The 22,359-nt window shown below is 36.4% G+C and overlaps 1 protein-coding gene across 5 annotated transcripts in view; it reads right to left on the minus strand.

The window, feature by feature from the left end:
- The window catches only part of PPA2 (inorganic pyrophosphatase 2), a 106,144-nt gene that overhangs the window by 62,878 nt on the left and 20,907 nt on the right, over nt 1–22,359 (minus strand). For 2 of the 5 annotated variants that reach the window (XM_023220133.2, XM_023220135.2), the window contains exons 3-6: nt 22,045–22,089; nt 18,192–18,245; nt 15,584–15,703; nt 6,970–7,056 (exon numbers count right to left, since the gene is read on the minus strand). The exons of 2 other annotated variants lie outside the window; for them this stretch is intronic. In XM_023220133.2, the coding sequence (XP_023075901.1) occupies nt 6,970–7,056; nt 15,584–15,703; nt 18,192–18,245; nt 22,045–22,089 (306 nt within the window). The remainder of the gene's footprint in view (nt 1–6,969; nt 7,057–15,583; nt 15,704–18,191; nt 18,246–22,044; nt 22,090–22,359) is intronic. One more of the 5 variants, XM_023220134.3, reaches the window with a different exon arrangement.

Genomic DNA, 22,359 nt, shown 5'->3' on the forward strand with positions numbered 1-22,359 from the left:
AGTACCAATACATGCTACAACACGGATGAATCTCAAACGCACACTAAGTGAAAGGGGCAGACACAAAAGGTTACATATTATGTGAGACCATTTACATGAAATATCCAGAATAGGTAAACCTATAGCATAGAGACAGTAAATCAGTAGTTGCCAGGGGCCAGTTAGAGAATGAAATGGGGAGTGACTGCTAATGGGGATGGGGTTTCCTTTTGAGGTCATGAAATGTTTGGGACCAGACAGATACAGGTGATGGTTGTACAACACTGTGAATGTATTAACTGCCACTAATTTTAATGTATACTTTAAAATGGTTAATGTTATGTGAATTGTACCTCAATTTTAAAATTAATCACAAATTATTTTTGATGATGGTGGAGGTTGTTATATACATGTCAAAATGAACCATAATAAAACAGCTCCTATCCCTTAAGTCCTCTCTCGAAACTGTTACCATTAAGTGAATGGTTCACGTCTTTCCAATAGCTACCTTCAACTTTATTCTATAATGAACAAAATACTTTTTTGTGTTTAACTACAAAATTGATCAGATAATTTCTTAAAAATGTCAATCAAAAATACAAACGTTTATCAAATTAAAGCAAAAGAACATAAACTTTTTGCTGAAAAACTTGTTGCAATGCAGCTGATTTAAATCAAGACTTGAATTTAATCAAACGTATCTTAATAAAGCAAATCTCAAAAATTAGAATTTTGTCATTTTAAATAATAAAAGTTGAAATCATATGGCTATAACCTGCAAATTGTAAAGAATATAAATAGGATGGATATAAATATGTGGATCAATTCTCACAAATACTAGCAGTAGAGGCAGAAGGGGATAGGACAAGCTTGTCCAACCCGCATGCCCTATGGGCAGCCTGCAGACCAGGATGGCTTTCAGTGTGGCCCAACACAGATTCATAAACTTTCATAAAATATTATGAGATTTTATTTATTCATTTTTTAGATCATCAGTTATTGTTAGTGTTAGTATATTTTATGTGTGGCCCAAGACAATTATTTTTCCAATGTGGCCCAGGGAAGCCAAAAGATTGGACACCCCTGGTATAGAGACTAGGAATACAGGCTCCAGGACAAGATACCTGGAATTCAATCCCAATTCTGCCAACTTACTAGCAATGTAAGTTTGGGGAAATTACTTAACTTCTTTGGAATATAATTTTATATTAAATTTGAAAATAAAAATACCTGTTTCACAAGGTAGCAGTTTTAAGAATAAAATGAGATAATTCATATAGAGCACCTCAAATAATGGTTTACAGACAGTACTTTACTATAAGCATCAGTATTAAGGTTTGGGTTCCGAAAGGAAATCATTCATTTTTCCCCTTACCATTCTCAGTAAACAAAAATGCTACGAGAAATTTTTTTTGAAAAGTATGTGCCTCATGAAGTATATATATCCAAAAGGATCAAAGACAAGGAAGTAGATTTTCTAAGGGACACTTTATATGTTATTTCCTACAGTGATCTAATTCTATAAAAGGGCATGTAACCATTGTTTATAGCATTCTTAAAAAAACATCAAACCTCTGATTTCTTAACCTGCTTTTCTATTTCTTAATAGAAAAAGAGGTTTCATCTTTCTTAGTCTGCAAATTACAGGTAAACTACTAAGCTGCTTCCACTACAAAATTAGACTCCCACTTGAAAAACTACAGAAAGATGTCTCTGGAGATGGAAAATGGGAGATGTGCAGACTTATATGGGCTCCTCTGAACTGATACTGGCACCAACTCACAGAAGCCACGGTGTGATTAGCTCAGCTGCTCTTTTTGCATGCCTCCAGGGGTTAATAGCTAAAGCTACATCTGTGGAGGAAATATAATGACAACACTATCCACAGGAAAAGACATTATAAACAAAGAATTTCCCTCTACAGTTGAGGTCTCCATTGTCTGAAATACTGTCTGTTCCTTTCCCAGTCCCCGCCCTCCGGCATGCTTCTTACCAGCTGCAATCACAAAGTATTTCTGATACATGTCCTCAAGTTTGGACTCTGGCTGCTTAAATTCTAGATTCTCAAGTCCAAAAGGAACATACGACAAGTGATTATAAAGATATGGACGATATTTGCAGCTCTGAATATACATCAAAACTAAAGTACTCCATAGAAAAATTTTACAACTGCATATGTGATTGCTAACTTATACAGGCTGGATCATATTTAGAGAAGGGCATTTAGCTGTGGTAGTATGCCATTCTATTTATTTATTATTATTTTTTTGAGACCCAGTCTTACCATGTGGCCCAGGCTGGTCCTGAACTCTTGGGTTCAGGAGATCCTCTTAGCTTGCCTCCCAAAGTGCTGGGATTACCGGCATAAGCCACTGAGCCCAGACTGCTCCATTCTAACAGGGGCATTAACAGAGATATCTCGTGAAAAGTAACCAGAGGGGAAAATAATCTAGAAACTCTGTCAGATAAAGAACAACTAGAATAAAAAGCCTGGAGAACAGAAGGCTTCAGGAGGGTATGGTATATTGGACCAAAAGACATGTAAGATCCTTTATAAAACAAAAATGTTCAAATTTGAAGTTATCACATAATTGTCAGTTTAAAGTCAGCTATACTGGTTAACACACTAGATACACTAGATGAGAGGGTCTCAACCAAAGCCAATTTTGCCCTCTAGGGGATATCTGGCAATATCCATTTTGGGATGTCACAACTGGGGAGGAGGTATTACTAGCATCTCCTAGGAAATGGCAAGGGATGCTTCAGAGGACAGTCCTCTCTCATAAAGAATTATCCATCTGTAATATCAATAGTGTCAAAGTTGAGAAATCCTATAGATGACTCTGGCAGCAGGGTATCAGAATTCCTGGAAATCACATATAGCTTTTAAAAACCACATTCTAGGCTGGGTGCGGTGGCTCACGCCTGCAATCCCAGCATTTTGGGAGGTTGAGGCAGGTGGATCACGAGGTGAGGAGTTCGAGACCACTCTGGCTACTATGGTGAAATCCCTTCTCTACTAACAATACAAAAAATTGGCTGGGCATGGTGGCAGGCGCCTACAGTCCCAGCTACTTGGGAGGCTAAGGCGGGAGAATGGCATGAACCCGGGAGGCGGAGCTTGCAGTGAGCCGAGATCATGCCACTGCACTCCAGCCTGGGCGACAGAGTGAGACTTCTGTCTCAAAAAAAAAAAAAAAAAACCACATTCTACATTGTTTTATCTATTTTTATTCACAAAATGTACTTTAAAATTTCAAACAATATAAGAACAGATAAGACATGTATGGGTTATAAAGCAAGCAAGGAAGCATGCCCAGCAGATTACCAAGTTGCCTCAGAATGAGACACACCCTTTGACTTCACATGCAACAGAAAGGCACAATTTTATTTCAAACAAAGCAATGTTTTGCTGTAACACCGTTAAAAACTAGAAAGGAAAACTCAATCAAACCAAAAACTAGATGCTTAGGAATAAATGGTAGAATTCTTACAAAACCACCACACTTCAATTCAATCCAAATCAATTCAACAAATCTATGCTCAAAGTATAACATTTAGTTTTCTTAGACACTGAATGTGCAATACAAAAATCCCTCAAGGGACTTACAACATTAAAGTTTTCTATATCTGTGGTTCTAAGTCTGTTACCAACTTCCAGGACTTTGCTTCTTTCCCTCTGCCTATTAACAATGTGGTGTTAAAAGAGACTTCCTACCACTATGTTTCTTACAGCTGATTCAACCACTCATCTCATAGCCAGGCATGAAATAAAGGAGCATACTGTCTTGTTTTTCTAAGACCACCAGAGGGAGCACAAAAGAACCAGCAAGTAGGCACAGGTCAGAAGCAAAACTGCTCGTTTATTTTGGTAACCTAAGGTGTGCGGGAGAAGTCTGTCCGCCTCCGGCAAGGAGGCTGGCAGAGTCCCCCGTGGGGCCCTCGGACGGACTTCCCACAGTCCCGACATCCCGACAGGACTGGGAAGCTGGGAAGTCAGCATGGCTCAATGGCGGAGAGCGGCTTTTCTAGGAGTGGGAGGGCAATAGGTGGGGCATGGGCGTGTCAGGGGCGTTCCGCAGGTGCGACCAGGTAAATCTTGGTCTCTTCAGATTGATGTCACCTGGCACATGCCCAGTTGGTCTGCACCTTCCCGGGCGCCGGCTGCATTTTCACGCACGCGGGAAGAGTTGGTGGTGAAGAAGAACCCGGAAGTGCACCATCTTGCCTCCGTTCGTCCAAACACATACCACTAACAAAGAACTATTCTTTAGATGGTAATCATATATTTATTTCATATTCAGTAAATATTATTTCAGGTCGTATTAACTAAAGGAATAAACTGCTCTGGCTATAAGATGCAAGGATGATACGCATATTCATGAAGTGTTCCATATTCTTCACCCAGATACAAGAAATTCAGAGAACACTTGAGAGATACTATGCAAGATGAATACCACCAAGGCATACAGTCATCAAAGTCTATCCTAAATATACATGCACGCAACATCAGAGCACCCAGATTCATAAAACAACTACCACTAAACCTAAGAAAACTGAGCAATACAATAGTGGGAGGCTTCAACACTCCACTGTTGTTCTTGTGTCCTTTAAAAGCACATTAAAAAGATAACACAATTCATCATGATCAAGTAGGGTTTATTCCAGGAATTCAAGGATGGTTGAACATACACAAACCAATAAATGGGATTCACCACATAAAGAAAACTAAGAATAAAAACCATATGATCATCTCAATAGATACAGAAAAAGCATGTGATAAAATCCAACATTCCGTCATGATAAAAACCTTCAACAAACTAGGCACTGAAGGAACATACCTCAAAATAATAAGAGCTGTCTATGACAAACCCATAACCAACATCATACCAAATGTGAAAAAGTTAAAAGCATCTCCCCTAAGAACCAGAATAAGACAAGGATATTCAGTCTCACCATTCCCATTCAACACAGTACTGGAAGTCCTAGTCAGACCAATCAGCCAAGAGAAGGAAATAGAAGGTATCTAAATTGGAAAAGAGGAAGTCAAATTATCTCTGTTCACTAATGGCATGATACGTGTATATAGGAAACCCTAAAGCCTTCTCCAAAAGACTCCTAGACTTGATAAACAACTTCAATAAAGTTTAAGGATACAAAATCTCCATATAAAAATGAATAGTATTTCTACACACCAATTAACATTCAAGCTGAGAACCAAATAAAAAAATCTCATTTGCAACAGCCACACACACACGCATACACACACACACATTACCCAGGAATACATTTAATCAAGTGAGTAAAAGATCTCTGCAAGAACTACAAAACACTGATGAAAGAAATCATAGATGACACAATCAGAGAGAAAAACATCCCATGCTCATGGATTGGAAGAATCAATATTGTTAAAATGCCAATATTGCTCAAAGCAATCTGGAGATTCAATGTAATTCCTAGCAAATTACCAATGTCATTTCTTCACAGCATTAGGAAAAAACAATCCTAATGTTTATATGGAACCAAATAAAAGCCAGAACAGTCAAAGCAATCCTAAGCAAAAAGAACAAATCTGGAGGTATCACATTACTCAGCAACAAATTATACCACATACCTGTAGTACTGGTATAAAAAAAACATGGTACTGGTACAAAAATAAACACATAGATCAATGGAACAAAACAGAGAACAAATAAATGAAGTCACATACCTATAACCAACTGATCTTCAACAAATAACAACAACAAAATAATAATAATGGGGAAAGGAGACTCTATTCAATAAATGGTACTGGGAAAACTGGCTAGCCATAGGCTGAAGAATGAAACTGGACCCCTACCTCTCATCACATATAAAAATTAACTCAAGGTGGATTAAAAACCTAAATGTTAAGATCTGAAACTATAAAAATTCCCAAAGAAAATCTAGGAAAAACTCTCTGGATATCGCCTAGGCAAAGAATTTATGATGAAGACCCCAAAAGCAAATGCAATGAAAACAAAAACAGATAAATGGGACTTAAACTAAAAAGCTTCTGCATAGCAAAAGAAATAATCAACAAAGTAAACAGCCTACAGAATGGGAGAAAATATCCGCAAATTATGCCTCCAACAAAGGACTAAGACAAACAACTCAAAAAGAAAAAAAAAAAAAATTAAAAAGTGGGCAAAGTCCATGAACCGACATTTCTCAAAAAAAGAAATATAAGTGGCCAAGAAACACATGAAAAATGCTCTACATCACTAATCATCAGATAAATACAAATTTAAACCACATTGAGATTTTTTACATGCTGGTTTCTGAGCTCTACACGATTAAAGATAAGATGTTATTCTAGGAGTGAGAAAAAATGGGGAAGCGTTGAATGTCTGCAGAGAACAAGAAATAGTAACAATAAATGTAGTAGAAAATAGGAGAGAGACTAACCAAAGACATATAGAAGGATTGATGGGTAGCATCAATTTCTGAAATTGTGGATTTTGTTTTTACTCAGTAGGATGTGGCAACCTGGAAGCAGGCACACAGAAAAAGAAAAAGTATCAGATGACTTTCATGAGAACTGAAGTTTCTATCTAAATAATAGGCAAGGAAGGTGAAGACAGGACTTGGCAAATTTTTCCATAAAGGGTCAGATGGTAGATATAAAATAATAAAATAATAATAAAAGGCTTTGTAGACCATATAATCTCTACTACAACACCTCAACTCTGCTGTTGTAGTATAAAAGCAGTCATAGACAGTATGTACATGAATGGGCATACCTCTGTTACTTATAAAAACAGGTGTTAGGCTGGCTTTGACTTGTTACAGGGCTATAATTTACCAACCCCTGCTTTAAGACAAGAAAGTGAAGATAAAAAGAGGGACTGATAACACAGAAATCAACAGGCTTGAACTCTGAAGAGCTGAAGAACTAGAGGCTAAAACGAAATTTTATGGCATGAATAAACCAAAACTCATATTAGAATTAATACAGTCTATAAAACAAACCTTTGAGCCTATTTCACAAACATCAATAGGATCATTATCTCCAAAGCAGTTCGTGCTCTTATCTTTTTCACGGGGATCTTCCCAAGTCTAAAATTAAAAAAAAAAAAAAAAAAAAAGAAAGCAGAAATGTAACTTAATACTATAATGTACTTTAATCTTTCCACATAATCACAAAGTTTTATAGATAACAATAATCCGAAGAAAACATTATCAGAAATTACATAGGCACAAGGCCAACAGGCCAGTATGTCCCTAAGGAGCCTAATAATTAAAACAGATGCATACTATTTCCTCCCTCTGTCTCTCAATTGTCAGTATAATTGCATCTGCGAGTGGGTGGTATATCCAGACATACTCATCTTCCAAGTTCAGTCAGGGAATAAATTCACATGCACTTTCAGAGTTTCAATGGATGTTCCCACTGTCTGTGCCCTTGTTTCTGTGTTTCCACTGACTGCCTCAACTGTGGCTTCCGTCATTCACTGCTTCCTTTGACGTGGTAACAGCACAGGGATCTAAATTATTAAAAGGAACCCAGTTTTCCCTTTATAAACGAAAGGACAAAACACTACTAAAGAAAATAAAAATCTATTTTGTCTCATTCACTCCATTAAAAAATCCTCTACCTGTCAAATCTCAAGGACCTTGATAAAACAAGAAAAGACATCAATTCTTTAGTTTACTGGCAAGATTATACCCCATTCGTTACAAAATAAATACATGGGAATTTTTATAAATGAAGACCGTAATAGAAATTTGCTAGTAAGATTAAAGATCCTTTAGACACTACCTCTCCCAAAAAGCTTCACAATTGCCTGATTCTAAATGGAACTGTAGAAGTTCCCTAAAATTATTTGCTTTAAATTCAAATTAAAAGGGATATAGAGACTGTCATCCCAAGATTCAGATTATCATTATTATCTAAGATTTCAGGTTATCTAAGTTTATTTCCTTTAATTTTATATAAATAATTACAAATAAACTTATTTACAGCTAAGCATTAGAGAAATTCCAATATTTTCCTTCTAGTACTAATAGTAGTTTATTCAGAAATAACCTGGCCTTACTTTATCTTTAAAAAAAATTAATAAATGAAGTCCAACAACATTTCACTGCCCCCAATACTAATACTACCAAGAATAACCACAACTGTTAATCTTACATACTGGCCATAGGTGACAAACGCTTTCTAGCTAATATATACACACACAACATATACCTATATACATACATACTGCATGAATAATGTACCATAACGAATTCCACTTTATAGATAAGTATATTGAAACACAGTTTAAACTTGCACAAACTCATGGTTTCTAAATGGTAAAGATTGTATTGGAACTCATGCTACTAATCATTATTTTTTATGTGCAAATTATAATAACAATTGAATGGCATTTATTTCAAATATAACCCCATCTACTTCACAGTTCTCTTCTTTTAAATACTTTCTCTTACTCTGAGAATCTCCTAAGTAACTTTCCTATAGAGGTTCTGTTCTTCCCCAGTCTTTCCTTTACTGCTTCTTCTTTTCTATTAACAGGCATTCACTCATACAGTAAAATACTTACGTAGTACCTATTTCGGGCCAGTAACAGAGATGTATAGGGAACAGTCAATAACATGGAGAGTGTCATGTTAACAAATGGTATGGCATTTGTGACAAACACTGTAAAGGTAATCTTAATGTGCTGGGGAAACCAAGATGGGACACCCAGGTATAATCAGAATCAAACAACCTACTGCAGAATCAGAAAATATCTGAGAGGTTCCTCCTTGCTAATGCAGAAATCCTACCTCATAATTTTCCTTATCCCTACTCCCACTTCTAAGAGAACAAATGTGACAAGCTAGAAGTCCCGTTGGCTTAAAGGAAAACATCTAGATTCTACCACAAACTATCTTAACTAAACCATCTAGATCTGTTTCTTCAGCTATTAAGAATGGCTTAAATAAGAGGACCTTTTGTTTTGTTTTGTTTTTCTTTTTTTTTCAGACAGAGTCACGCTCTTCTCTCCTAGGCTGAAGTGCAGTGGCACAATCTCGGCTCACTGCAGCCTCCGCCTGCCGGCTTCAAGGGATTCTCCTGCCTCAGCCTCCCAAGTAGCTGGGACTATAGGCGCCCACCACCACGCCCGGCTAATTTTTCTGTATTTTTAGTAAAGACTGGGTTTCACCATGTTAGCCAGGGTAGTCTCAATGTCCTGACCTCGTGATCCACACGCCTCAGCCTCCCAAAGTGCTGGGATTACAGGTGTGAGCCACTGCGCCGGCCAATAAGAGGATCTTTAGACACATCCTAGCCCTAAAATGCTAAGATTGTTAGTGCTCATTCACAATCTGCATGAATGCTACCAGTGAATAGGAAGCCCACATACTTACGACCTACTTAGGACAATTTTGATGGGCATTAATTTTTTTTAAAGTCCTTCCTCACACAGAGACAAACACTGTCTTGACATTAACTTGGTTGTGGTGGATATTTCTATTGGTTGGTTGGTCCTCAGAACTCCAATTTCAACATTACCTAGCAGTATGTTTACATTCGTTGAGGAATTAAGTACCCAAGTAGAAAATTATTAAACTCTACAATATTGTTGTGTTTAGGGCCAATTCTTCATGATTTTACTTACCAGCAAAAATACCAGACTGGTTCTCTTTATTTCCAACCTTTAATACTCTGCATCTACAGGCCTCACTTTTTACTACAAAAAGAGATATACACTAAATCACCTCTAATTTAACTTGAAAATACAGTATAATTTCAACAGGAAAGGAAATCCTGACAAATTTAAGCTTTGGGTATGCCCTCTTGTGGAGTCTTATGTGTACAACTATTAACAGACAGACAACTAGAAAAGAACAAACGCTGAAGAAGAAATATCAAGAAGCAGAAGTTCAAAATCTTAATACTGATTTCACAAAAATGACAAAAGATTAGCTTCCAGACTTTAGAAATAATTTTGACAACTAAATAAGAAAAAGGGCAACTCAACTAAAATGGGCTGAAGATATGAACAGATAATTAAAAGAAGGGGAAACATGAATGACTTTTAAATTTATTAAAAGATACCTATTCTGATCAGAGAAATGCTAAAATCACAATAAGATACTATTTCAAAAACATAAAAATCTTATAATCTAAAATATTAGTAAGGATGTAGGTTATCTGGAACTCCATATACTGCTGGCAGGAGTATAAATTGTCACAACTTCTTTTTTGTTTGTTTGTTTTGAGACGGAGTCTCGCTCTGTCGTCCAGGCTGGAGTGCAGTGGCGCAATCTCGGCTCACTGCAAGCTCCGCCTCCCGGGTTGACGCCATTCTCCTGCCTCAGCCTCCCGAGTAGCTGGGACTACAGGCGCCGGCCACCACGCCCAGATAATTTTTTGTGTTTTTAGTAGAGACGGGGTTTCACCGTGTTAGCCAGGATGGTCTCGATCTCCTGACTTCGTGAGCCGCCCGCCTCGGCCTCCCAAAGTGCTGGGATTATGGGCGTGAGCCACCGCGCCCGGCCCCCCCTTTTTTTTTTTGAGATGGAGTCTCGCCTTGTCACCCAGGCTGGTGTGCAGTGGCTCGATCTCGGCTCACTGCAAGCTCCGACTCCAGGGTTCAGGCCATTCTCCTGCTTCAGCCTCCCAAGTAGCTGGGACCACAGGCACCTGCCACCAGGCCCGGCTAATTTTTTGTATTTTTAGTAGAGATGGGGTTTCACCATGTTAGCCAGGATGGTCTCGGTCTCCTGACCTCGTGATCCACCCACCTCGGCCTCCCAAAGTGCTGGATTACAGGTGTGGGCCACCACGCCCGGCCTGTCACAACTTCTTTTATAAACAATCTGGAAATATTTAGTAAAGTAAAATAGTTACACAACTCATAATTTGACTAACAGGTATATAACTATATATACTATCTATACAGACAAACTTTAGCATGGACCCAAGAAAGACATAACAGAAAGCTACACACAACCTATCAACAGGAAAACAGTATTATAGAAAAGATGTTTATAAAGCTATAAAAATGAATACATCAGAATACACATATTATTGTTATACCCTAAAACAAATCCATCTCATTTTCATGCAGGTGTTTGTGATTATTACCTTACGATCTATAAGTATTGGCAAATACATTTGTAGTCACCACGCTCTGGTCCTTAGGTCTCTTAAAAAATCCCTGAATCATACAAACCCATATATACAGGTGGTTCTTAAGAATATCTTCCTGATTAACCAGCATTCCTATCACAAGAAGAAAGACCTCTGACTTTCCCACTACCTTCGCCTTTTTTTTTTTTTTTTTTTTTTTTTAAGAGAGGGTTTCACTCTGCCACCCAGGCTGAAGAGCAGTAGTCTGACCATAGCTCACTGCAACCTTAAACTCCTGGCCTCAACTGATCCTCCCATCTTGGCCTCCCAAAGAACTGAAATTACAGGGATAAGCCATTATCTATGCTTTCCCAGCTTCAATTTGGAGCAAAAGCCTCTACCAGTGTTTTTACTACTAGCAGCTAACATCAGTAGCAAAAGTGTCATCATCATTGAGTTAATATTATTAAGAACTCACTATGGGGCCAAACACCTCTGATCAACTTATTCAATACTCACAGTACCCTTGTGGGGTACGTATTATGATCACCCACATAAACAAACAGGCCTAGAGCGATTTAGTCATTTGTCTCAGGTTATAAAGCTAGTAAGTGGTACTATATATTTGATTGGGGAGGTCAATGAACCAAATTTATAATTAAGTACAAAATAAACATATCAATACTACATTAAGGCTGAAGAAATTTTGAATTTAAACTGAATCTAGTCTTTTAATATTTTCCAGACAGGTATTCTAAATATTCACTCAATGAGATGTAACACTGAAATAACCCATTATATGTGGGCAATATGAATAAAATGGTAGGAAGACAAAGATTAATTTTTGCCCAGGCAAGCTCAAACTTTGAGGAAGGCATTATTAGGAGTGTGGGAGATGCTATTCAGGTTAACAGTCTAGACAGCTGAAGGTCTGAATAACGATGGCATACTGATGAATCAAAAGCTAAGTGGATAGACTACTACTTAAAACAGTATTCTGCTGCTTAAATGTTCTTCCAATCACACAGTTGGCTTCGTAACTGCTCTGAACAAGTTTCTTGCTGCTACAAGACAAATCACAGAACAGCAAAAGTACCCACGAAAGCCTATGAAACAAATGTGACACACATACATGATGCATTAATTTATTCATTTCATAGTTATTGATCACCTACTCCATGGCAGGCACAAAACAGACAGAATCCCTGCCCTCATGAAGTCTGCATTCTAGCTGGGAGAAATTAACAATAAACATAATAAATAAATTATATAGCAGGTTACAAATTGGTAGTTGCTATGGAAAAGGGGAAAAAAAGTATGAGACGGGGAGTGGGAGTAGGGTTAAAAGTTTTAAAGGATGGTTGGCAGATACTATAAAGAAGATGACTTAAGGGCAATTTAAGGAAGCCATGTGCATACCTGGAAAGGAGTGTTCCAGGGAGCGGACACAGTGAAGGTCTGGGCCTGGGACAGGAGTGTGCTTCAAGCACCAGGGTGCCAGTGTGGAAGTGAAGCAGAAGGCAGAAGGAGTGTTGAAGATGAGATTTAAAAGGTAAATGGGACCGGGGCTGGCTTTCATTTTAACGGGGTCACGTCTGAACATTGACAATCAAGAAAAAAAAAAAAAAATTAGGTAGAGCTACCCCTTCCCATAAGCAACTGGCATTATTTCAGCATTCTTAAAAACATCATTCAATTTAGTTTCTTTGATAAATAACTAACTTATATGCAATTTATGGTGTATTCTTTCCCTGAAGACTACACACACACACACACACACACACACACACACTCTCTCTCTCTCTCTCTCTCTCTCCAAGATCAGTCAGGTTTAAAAAAATAGTACAGATCTCTGGTTGAAAATGGCAGAGAGAATGCAAGTCTATTTCCTCTCTTTTACTTCCATTCTAGACACATTGACTTCCTTTTTGATACTCACATAGGCTAGGCCTATTTCCACCTCAGGACCTTTATACTTGCTGTTTCTTGTTGGACTGTTCTTCCTCTACATGTCCACACTACTTGTTCCCTCACTTCCTTTAGGTCTTTCCTCAAATAACACCTTCTCACTGAGATTGCCTCCCTTTCTAAATTGCAACAATCCTAACATTCCCTAGCCCCATTCCCTGCTTAACTTTTGACACACCTACCACCACCTGAGATTTTATTTGGGGTTTATTTTGTTTATTGTCTGTTTATCTGACTAAAATAAAAGCTCCAGAAAAATATATGTCACTTTTCATCACTGTTTTACCTGCAGTACTTGCAAGAACACCTTGCAAATACACAGGCCTTTAATAAATATGTATTGAATGAATGAACAGTTTGGTGAAGGCCTGGTGTGGACACAGTGAAGTAAGTTAGAAACACTGAAGAAGACTTTGTAGTGGATAGAAGTGAGAAAGGAGGAATGCTGCAAAATGAGGATAGAGAAGTAAGCAGAAGCCAGATCACGCAGGGTTGAGTAGCAATGTTAAGAATTTTGTATTTTATCTTTTAAGCAACAGGAGACCATTAAAGCATTCTTGTACAAGAAAAGCATCTGCAAATTTGTGTTTTAAAAAATATTAATTTGGATGTTGGATGGAGTATGAAAATATGAAACTTAGGTAGGCAATGGTGAATGCAGGGTGAATACTGAATTAAGGGACTACCACAGTCTAATTCTGTTTTATTAATAGAAGAACTATCACACCTGCCAGATTAATACCACTGCATAACATCTTGAAATCCAAACACATCCAGAGGAGCACAGAAGTTTGGCAAGACTTTAAACAGAAAACTAGAGAAGCTTCTTTTGCATTTACCTCCATTCCTCCCCTTCTCTCCTTCCTGTCAACAGGTTTTTTTATTTTTTTCATAACTTTAAATTAGTAGATGAATTAGTAGTGCCTATTATACCACATCATAACCAGCAGTTTAGTTGTTGATTGCCCCAATCAGACTATAAATAACTTTAGGGAAAGAATCATACGATAATAAAAGTACCAGTCTTAATTATAATAATTGATTACTACATGTTACACACTATTCGAACGCAGTAACTCATTTAATCTCAACACAAAGAAGTAGATATTTTATGTTCTCCATTTTACAGATGAAGAAAATGAGGAAAAGTATCTTTCCCAAGGTCACATCACTAGAAAGTGACAATCTCACTCCCAAACCCACATTTTCCAGTCACTTATTATGAGGCCTTGATGTTACATCTATATCTCATCTGTCTTTTATATTCCCAATACCTAATATCCTGCCTGGCACATAAACACTTAATAAATGTTTAAAGAAATAAATGCACGCACTTTAGTTTATTCTCTAGCTCCTCTACTTACTTCTCTGTTTCTGTTGGTCTCTAATTCACTGGCTTCTTCAGCATTTCCCTCATCCACACATTTAGTACAGGCTGCATCCCCTAAGCTTTATAGAACTTTTGCAACCTTTTGCTGTTGGGTCAAACAGCATATCTATTGAGGTACCTGGAGAGTTAGGAAACCTGCTTTCATGGTTTCCACAGGCATTCTCATTCTTAGCACATCCCTTTAGAAGTGCCCATTTTAACCAAGAATGTATCCATGTGGGTGGTCTAACTGAATCAGAGACAGCCTGACTCTTTAGAAAACAATTTTTTAAAAATTTTCCTGTGAATGTTTATTCTACACAGGCAGTTGCTTCTTCATGTTGGATAAAACAAGACCTCTCTTCTCTGATATTTCCCCAATACCATCTTGAAATTTCATGCAAAATATTAAAATAAATAAAAATATAAAAATTAAATTTCCAGACAGATGGTCTATGGTTTTTATAAACATAAAGGCAGATGGTTCTCTGTGTCCCCAAAACCTAGAATTTTGATTCAGCATATTCTGAGTTTTACTCACTAAATAATCTGGAAGAGTTACCTCTTTCCGGGAATGAGAAAACATGAGAGAAAACCAAAAGAGGTAAAGAAAGGAAGAAAAGCAAATTGTTGTTATTCTCCAACAGGAATGCTACCTTATCATTATTTAGCTCATTTTCTCTGCTTTCTACTTAAAAATTATTAACTCATAACAGTAAATAATATAAGTTGTGCAATTCAATTTACAACGAGTTCCAGGAAAAAAGTTAATAATTTAACACATTCATCTGTTAAAGTTCAAAATATAAAATTCATGCTATCATATACAAATGTATATAAAAGCATAACTTGTCATGTTCAAAGGAATCACCGTAGATAAAGCCTCGCTTAAAAGTTTTTCACTGACACTTAATCGCCAAGACCAGAAAAAAAAAGTATTCAAAATGTTAAATGTGAACGTTCCATATGCCTGACTCCAAGAACTTGAGTATAGACATAAATGTGGTTTCAAACAAAAATTTATTGATATACTAAAACTCCATCCACATTAATAAATTCCAAATTTACAAACCTCTCCCAATGACGTGTCCTCAGAACCAATTTAAATTCAAGTAGTTCACAGGATTTATAAGGCAATTTTTTCAGACGACAGGAACGTTTTACCATTGTAACAAAAATGTTACCTGAGGGAGGGTACCATAATTCCATATATAACCCTTGTAAGGGAAGATATTCGCCACATAGCGTAGCTTTCCATCCTTTACATATTGTTTAATGGGATTCAGTGGCTCTTCGGTGGCAATCTAAGCAAATCACAGAAGGAAAAAAAGGAGACGGGATAAGAAATTAATTCTACATCCAAATAGTACTTTTAAAAATCTGCTATTTTCAGACTAAACATGCATATTCCAACGTAATGATCAAAGGTGCTTTAAAAGAAATTAAGCCAGCTCTTATTACTAATTTATAGCACTATATGAGAAACTGTTTGGAAAGGAAACACCAGATTATATATTTAGTCACTCTATTATTTATGTACTCCATTATTTCTAACACAAATAATAAAATGATTGAGATGGCAAGAGGATAAAGATTAATCAACTTGCCTTTTGTTACCAATCTCAGGCTTTATTACCATCAATATTATGATAATAAAGCTAACTCAAAGATTCCTACCGTAATATTCAATAGTGAAATGCTGAAAGCCTTTCCTCTAAGATTGGGAAAAAGAAAAGGATGCCCACTTTTGGCACTTTTATTCAACATACTATTGGACAGCCTAGCCAGAGCAGTTAGGCAAGAGAAAACAAAAAAAGGTATCCAAAGTAGGAAAGAAAGAAGTGAAACTGTCACTGTTTGCTGATGATATGATCTTATATATAGACAACTCTAGAAACTCCATCAAAAAAATTGGAAATAATATATAATCAACCTAAGTGTCCATCAACAGATGAATGGATAAAGAAAATGTGGTTACATATATATAATAAAATAGCACTTGGCCTTAAAAAAAGCAGAAAATTCTGTCATTTGTGACAACATGGATGAAACTGGAGAACATTATGGCAAGTGAAATAAGCCAGGCAGAGAAAGACAAATATCTCAATGTTCTCACCTATATGTGGAATCTAAAAAATTGAACTCATAAACGCAGAGAGTAGAATTATGGTTACAGAGGCTAAGGGTAGGGGGAATAGGGAAACGATAATCAAAGGATACAAAATCTCAGGAAGAATAAGACTTTTTGTTATTGCGACAACAATACAACTTGATAAGTATAGTTAATAATGTACTAAGAGTACATTTCAAATGTTCTCACCACAAAAAATGATAAGTATTTAATGTGACAGATATATTATTTAGCTTGATTTAGTTATTCCATACTGTATTCATAAGTCATAATGTCACTTTGTACCCTATAAACATATACAATTATCAATTGTCAATATAAAGTTAAAACATCACCAAAAAGGAGACTCTCACCAACTGATTTTATTTCAAAGTTAGTTTTCTTCTTTTTTTTTTTTTTTTTTTTTGAGACAGAGTTTCATTCTGTCACTCAGGCTGGAGTCCAGTGGTACGATCTCAGCTCACTGCAACCTCTGCCTCCCAGGTTCAAGCTAATCTCGTGACTCAGTCTCCTGAGTAGCTAGGATTACAGACATGCACCACCATGCAAAAATTTGTGCCCAGCTAATTTTTGTATATTTAGTAGAGACGGGGTTTTGCCATGTTGGCCAGGCTAGTCTCGAACTCCTGGCCTCAAGTGATCTGTCCACCGCGGCTTCCCAAAGGGCTGGGATTACAGGTGTGAGCCACTGCACTCAGCCTCAAAGTTAGTTTTCTATCAAGTATATTCATATGGCTATTTTTAAAAACTATGCTATATAGGAAACAAAAAAATAAGCCATGTTAAATGAAGAAACACTCCTTAAGTTAGGTAGATTCTCACAGATCCTTGGATCCTACACCTAATTGAGGTACAGTAGCACGAATGATGAAAGATTATACATGAAACAACACCAAAAAAAAAATCTAGTATCTTTACTTTTTCCTATTAAAGTGTTAACAAAAAATACTGCCAGGACCTGGTGACAGTACTGACAATTCTCTTCCAAATATAAATTCTGAAAAATATACACCTACATAATAATGCCTAATTAAAATACTTAAAATAATATTTGCTATCACACCCAAAGTTATAGAAGGTTTATATAACTAAACCAAGTAACATAAATTAAATTTCATTTAGAACTATAAGGAAGCTTACCTAACTGAAGAAAGAAGAAGAAAATTCTGAAAAGCAAAAGGGAAGTTCTTATAGGTTCATTTCCCAGAAAAAATTAAAAAAAAAAAAAAGAAAAAAAAAGCTAACCAGAAAAACAGCAGATGCTCTGTGATAGTCATAAATTGAGTAAACCAGGAAATCATTTATTTCCTGGTAGAATAAAATCTAAAGGAGAATTGAGTCCTAAGACATTAAAATTGCCATCGGCCCCAAATAAAAGTTTCACTTGCATCTATGAACCAAATATATCTCGGAATCTACTTAAATAACCTTTAAAAGTATTTGCCATTTTCATAGGAGAAAAAAAGAAAATTAATATGTATATAACAAACTGAGAGGCAAATTGAAAAAAAAAAAGTCTCTAAAAAACTATAAAGTATATACTTAGCTTTGAGTATTTTTCTAAACTATCTCAAATTCAAAATATTATGCCAAACAATTTGCAACAAAGTTTTATATCATTATAATCATTTCGGTTGTATATTAATAAAGTATATCGGTACCTCCATTTTAGCATTTGTCCACCGAGGTATTTCTACAATCATATTAAACAGATTCTGCAGTTAAAAACAAAACAAAGAGAGAACATTAAAAATCTGACCTTTTATTTTTTCCGTTACCTCCTTTACAAGAATGCTTTAGATGCTTCTCCCCCACAAAAAAAAAAAAAATGTTTACAGTCTCCATCAGACATCTACCTATGCCTTAAATTTTTTCTAGAAATTAGAGTTGTCTAAAACAAAGCCAAATTTAGGCCACCATGTCACTTGAGCACTAATACACAGTGTCAGAGGTTACAAGTCTGAGAATATCTTTGATGTATAGTGACAAAACTAGAATGGAGTCAAGAAATGTGTTTCAATTTTTATTTTCCAACTAAAATAGAAGTGAGAGAACCAGTCCCTCATGTAAGGATTTAGTCTCACTTTTCCAATCTGTAAAGTAAGTGTGATAATCCCTGTCCCACTCACCACACAAGGTTGTTACGAAGATCAATGGCAATATACAGAAAATTATGATATAAAATATATATTAAAATGATAAAACAATAATTAAATCCAAGTTACAGTCACAGTATAAAATTAAGGCCATAAGTACAGCTATTACAGAGATCACAAAGAGCTACACTAAATATTCTAGACTTAGTTTGCATATCTAGTGAGTTCAGACTCCCTAACGTTACGAACTGACTATGGCTTCACTTTTTTTTTCTTTCTAATTTCTGAACTTTGTAGAATGCTTACACCAAAGGAGACCCTAGGTCAATGACGAGTAAAAATAATTCCCTACAGTTTGCCTTACAAAGAGAAAGTCTTAAGGTTAAAGTTGATTTGCACACATTTTGACATTAATAACTAACAATTTATCAGGGAAACAATGATGGTTTAAAACACTGTACTCCAAGTGTAGCCAAGAAGGACCAGGGTCAGTCTGCAAACTGATTGTTACTGGCTCATTTACAAACATTTGTAGCAATTAAAAAGAGCAATTTTTATACCTGTTGAATCTAATAATAAAAAATTAGAACCTGAATTACACTTTCCTTTTTATTTTTCCTCCCAAGATGGAGTCTTGCTCTGTCATCTAGGCTGGAGTGCAGCAGCACAATCTCGGCTCACTGCAACCTCCACCTCCTGGGTTCAAGCAATTCTCCTGCCTCAGCCTCTGAGTAGCTGGGATTACAGGCGCCTGCCAGCACACCCAGCTAATTTTTGTATTCTTAGGAGAGACAAGGTTTCACCATGTTGGCCAGGCTGGTCGCAAACTCTTGATCTCATGATCTGCCCGCCTTGGCCTCCCAAAGTGCTGGGATTATAGGCGTGAGCCACCGCGCCAGGCCCACACTTTTCTAATGATTCATGTTGATTGTATTTTTTTAAAGTATCAGTTTACAACCAATTAGAAATAATCTCTCATCTATCTGAATTAAATTGCTCTGGGTGGAGCCAGGGCACTGCTTAGTTTTATAGGCTTTCCAAGCAATTTTAATGTGCAGCCAAAGCTGGACTAAAGCATTGCTGAACAGTATCACGGAGGTTTTCTAGAGTAACATGGAATGCTGTTATTTCAAAGAATGCCATTTATACAATTAAATGTAGATATATATTGAGCCATAAAAGTAATGATGATTTATATTAAATTTTTCTACATAAGACTAAAGGCTACAAATGGCAAAGCTGCAAGCCCATAATGAGATAAACAACAAAGCTGAGAATAAATTCTCAATAACTCTTCCTTAGAAGTATGTCTCATACCTATCTTAGCAACCTTACACATAGTTCTGCTGTTATGTTTCATTTTCTATGCTCTTTCATGAGATACCCCTGCACCTGTTTAAATATGTCTGAAGTAGCTGTTAAAAAGAAAAACCGAAGTAAATGGCAGATGTTCACATAATTTATTCATCCCTGAAAGCCTGGCTATAGGACCACAAATGCTTGCAGATGAATACTCTGAGGTGACCAAGAAGACCAAGCTGGTGACAATCGTTTTACACAATGACACCTACCAAAACTACTCACAGATACTTGAATTAGGCCAAATGAACAATAAATGAAGTTTGAATTTTAAGCCTGCAAACCACACTCTCCCTCTTCATTTGCTCCTAATCACTAAGAGCTTATTTCCAACCTGCCTTTCTTCTCTCCACCTAAAAGGCATTTGTCCTGTAATTAATTTTTTAAAGCCAATGCTAGCCTGGTTTTCCTAAGATTAATGTTAATTATAAACCAACAATGGCCTGCCAAATGTTACATGAAAATAAAAAAGACAAAAGGAGCACAAGTCAAATCAGCAAGTTGCGTATGTGGCAAGGACTGTGAACTACTTCTTCAGTCCTTTTCTTTCTCTCCATTTTTTCCTTGTATTTTTGTTGGAAAAGTCAAAATACAAAAACTAATTAAGATGTATAAAAAGCAGTCAGTACATTTTATATACATGGGGAAAAGACAGGAAGAAACCCCTCTTCTTTCCTCTCTAATTCTGAAAATTTCAAATAAACTCAAATCAGACAGTCTCTATCATAAAAACTGTGTTCTAAGAATTAAATTTTAATTTGAATGTCTGAGCTCACAATATGTTTTTCCCACTAATATATTTCATTAACCTGAAATAACCGTTTCAGGTTAATACACTAAGTCCCTGGGGATCTAGAAACCCTTGTTCACTCAACATCTAGGGCAGTGGTTCTCAAACTTCATGTCTAGGATGCACCGAGAACACTTGTTAAATACCTAGATGAACCAGACCCTATCAAGCAGAGAATATGATTTAGTATATAGGAGATGGGGCATGGAATCTGAATTTTTAGCAAGTACTCTAAGTGGTTCCAGTGTAGATGGTTCAAGAACCACACCAGTTTAGAAAAACAGAAGATAGATAGCAGGCAAAGGTTATAGGAATTTAAAGGCTCCCACAGGTATGTTTGGAAGTAGATTCAAATGCTGCAGCTGTAAATTTCACTTGGGGTAGAGCATACATGAAAATGAAGCTGGAGAGATAAAAGAAGACAGGAAGGCAGCACGAAAAGCTGCCTGGCATCAGAATCAGAGGGATAAAAGGACACTCGTAGCAGAAGATGGAATGACAGACATCAGTCAAATGTTCTGGTCCTAAGTCAAGAACTATTAAAGGTTTGACGGCCACATATATTTATTTAGATATATTTAGAATGTATATATTTAGAATATATTTATTTTAGCATATAGTTGGTATAAGTGTTTTTCTTCTCCTCTACTCCCAAAAGATTATTGTTCCTGGGTCCTAAAACAGCCCCTCAAACCATCTTCTCTCTTATAATTTAAAGTGAAATATTTCATTTATAATGAAGTACATTTACATTAGACCATCTTCCATGATCATTAACTCACTACTAAAATCTGGGTTCCTGTGTTAATTCTCTCAGGTTTTCCCGTTGTAAAATGAAGTGGAAACGAAATACCCAGGACAGTCAAAGTCATAAGACAGAAAGTAGAATAGTGGTTCCCAGGGCCTTGGGGGAGGAAAGAGGAAATGAGGAGTTGTTGAATGTGTAGAGTTTCAGTTTGGGATGATGAAAAAGTTCTGGAGATGGATGGTGATGACGATTCCACAACAGTGTGAAAGAACTTAATGCGACTAAATTGTACTTTTAAAAAGTTAAAATGGTAAACCTTTTGTTATGAAAATTTCACAATAAAAAAAAATTAAATGGCAATAGCTGCCCTAGCTACCTTAAAGAAAAACAAACACCAGAATGCACATGAAAGTCTTGCAGGGGTAAAAACCTTAGAATCATTTTACAAATGCAAACTGTCATCAAGGTATTTAATAGACAATATAAAAGTGATTCACAAAAATAAAAACCTTTAGCTATACCTCATATTCATCATTTCGTGCTTTCTTCGTAGGAATGCCATTTTCCTATAAAAGAAAAGACGGTGTTTATGACTGTAATATTTCATGAAAGTATACAGTGGCACTGCATAGCAATAAAAATATGACTATTGTATAGACATTCTACACAAAGACTGTCCAGAAATCTGAGTCAACAGAGAACCTACCAAATGCCCGCTTCGTTTTCCCCTGAGCATTTGTATCCCCAGAATAGAGCATCGAAATGTTTCATAAAATAAATGATCAGAAACGCTAAATCTCTTTCAAGTATATTTTCCCAGCTTTTATAAAATAAGC

The sequence above is a fragment of the Piliocolobus tephrosceles genome, chromosome 3 (assembly GCF_002776525.5).
Source record: "Piliocolobus tephrosceles isolate RC106 chromosome 3, ASM277652v3, whole genome shotgun sequence".
NCBI classification, from domain to species: domain Eukaryota; kingdom Metazoa; phylum Chordata; class Mammalia; order Primates; family Cercopithecidae; genus Piliocolobus; species Piliocolobus tephrosceles.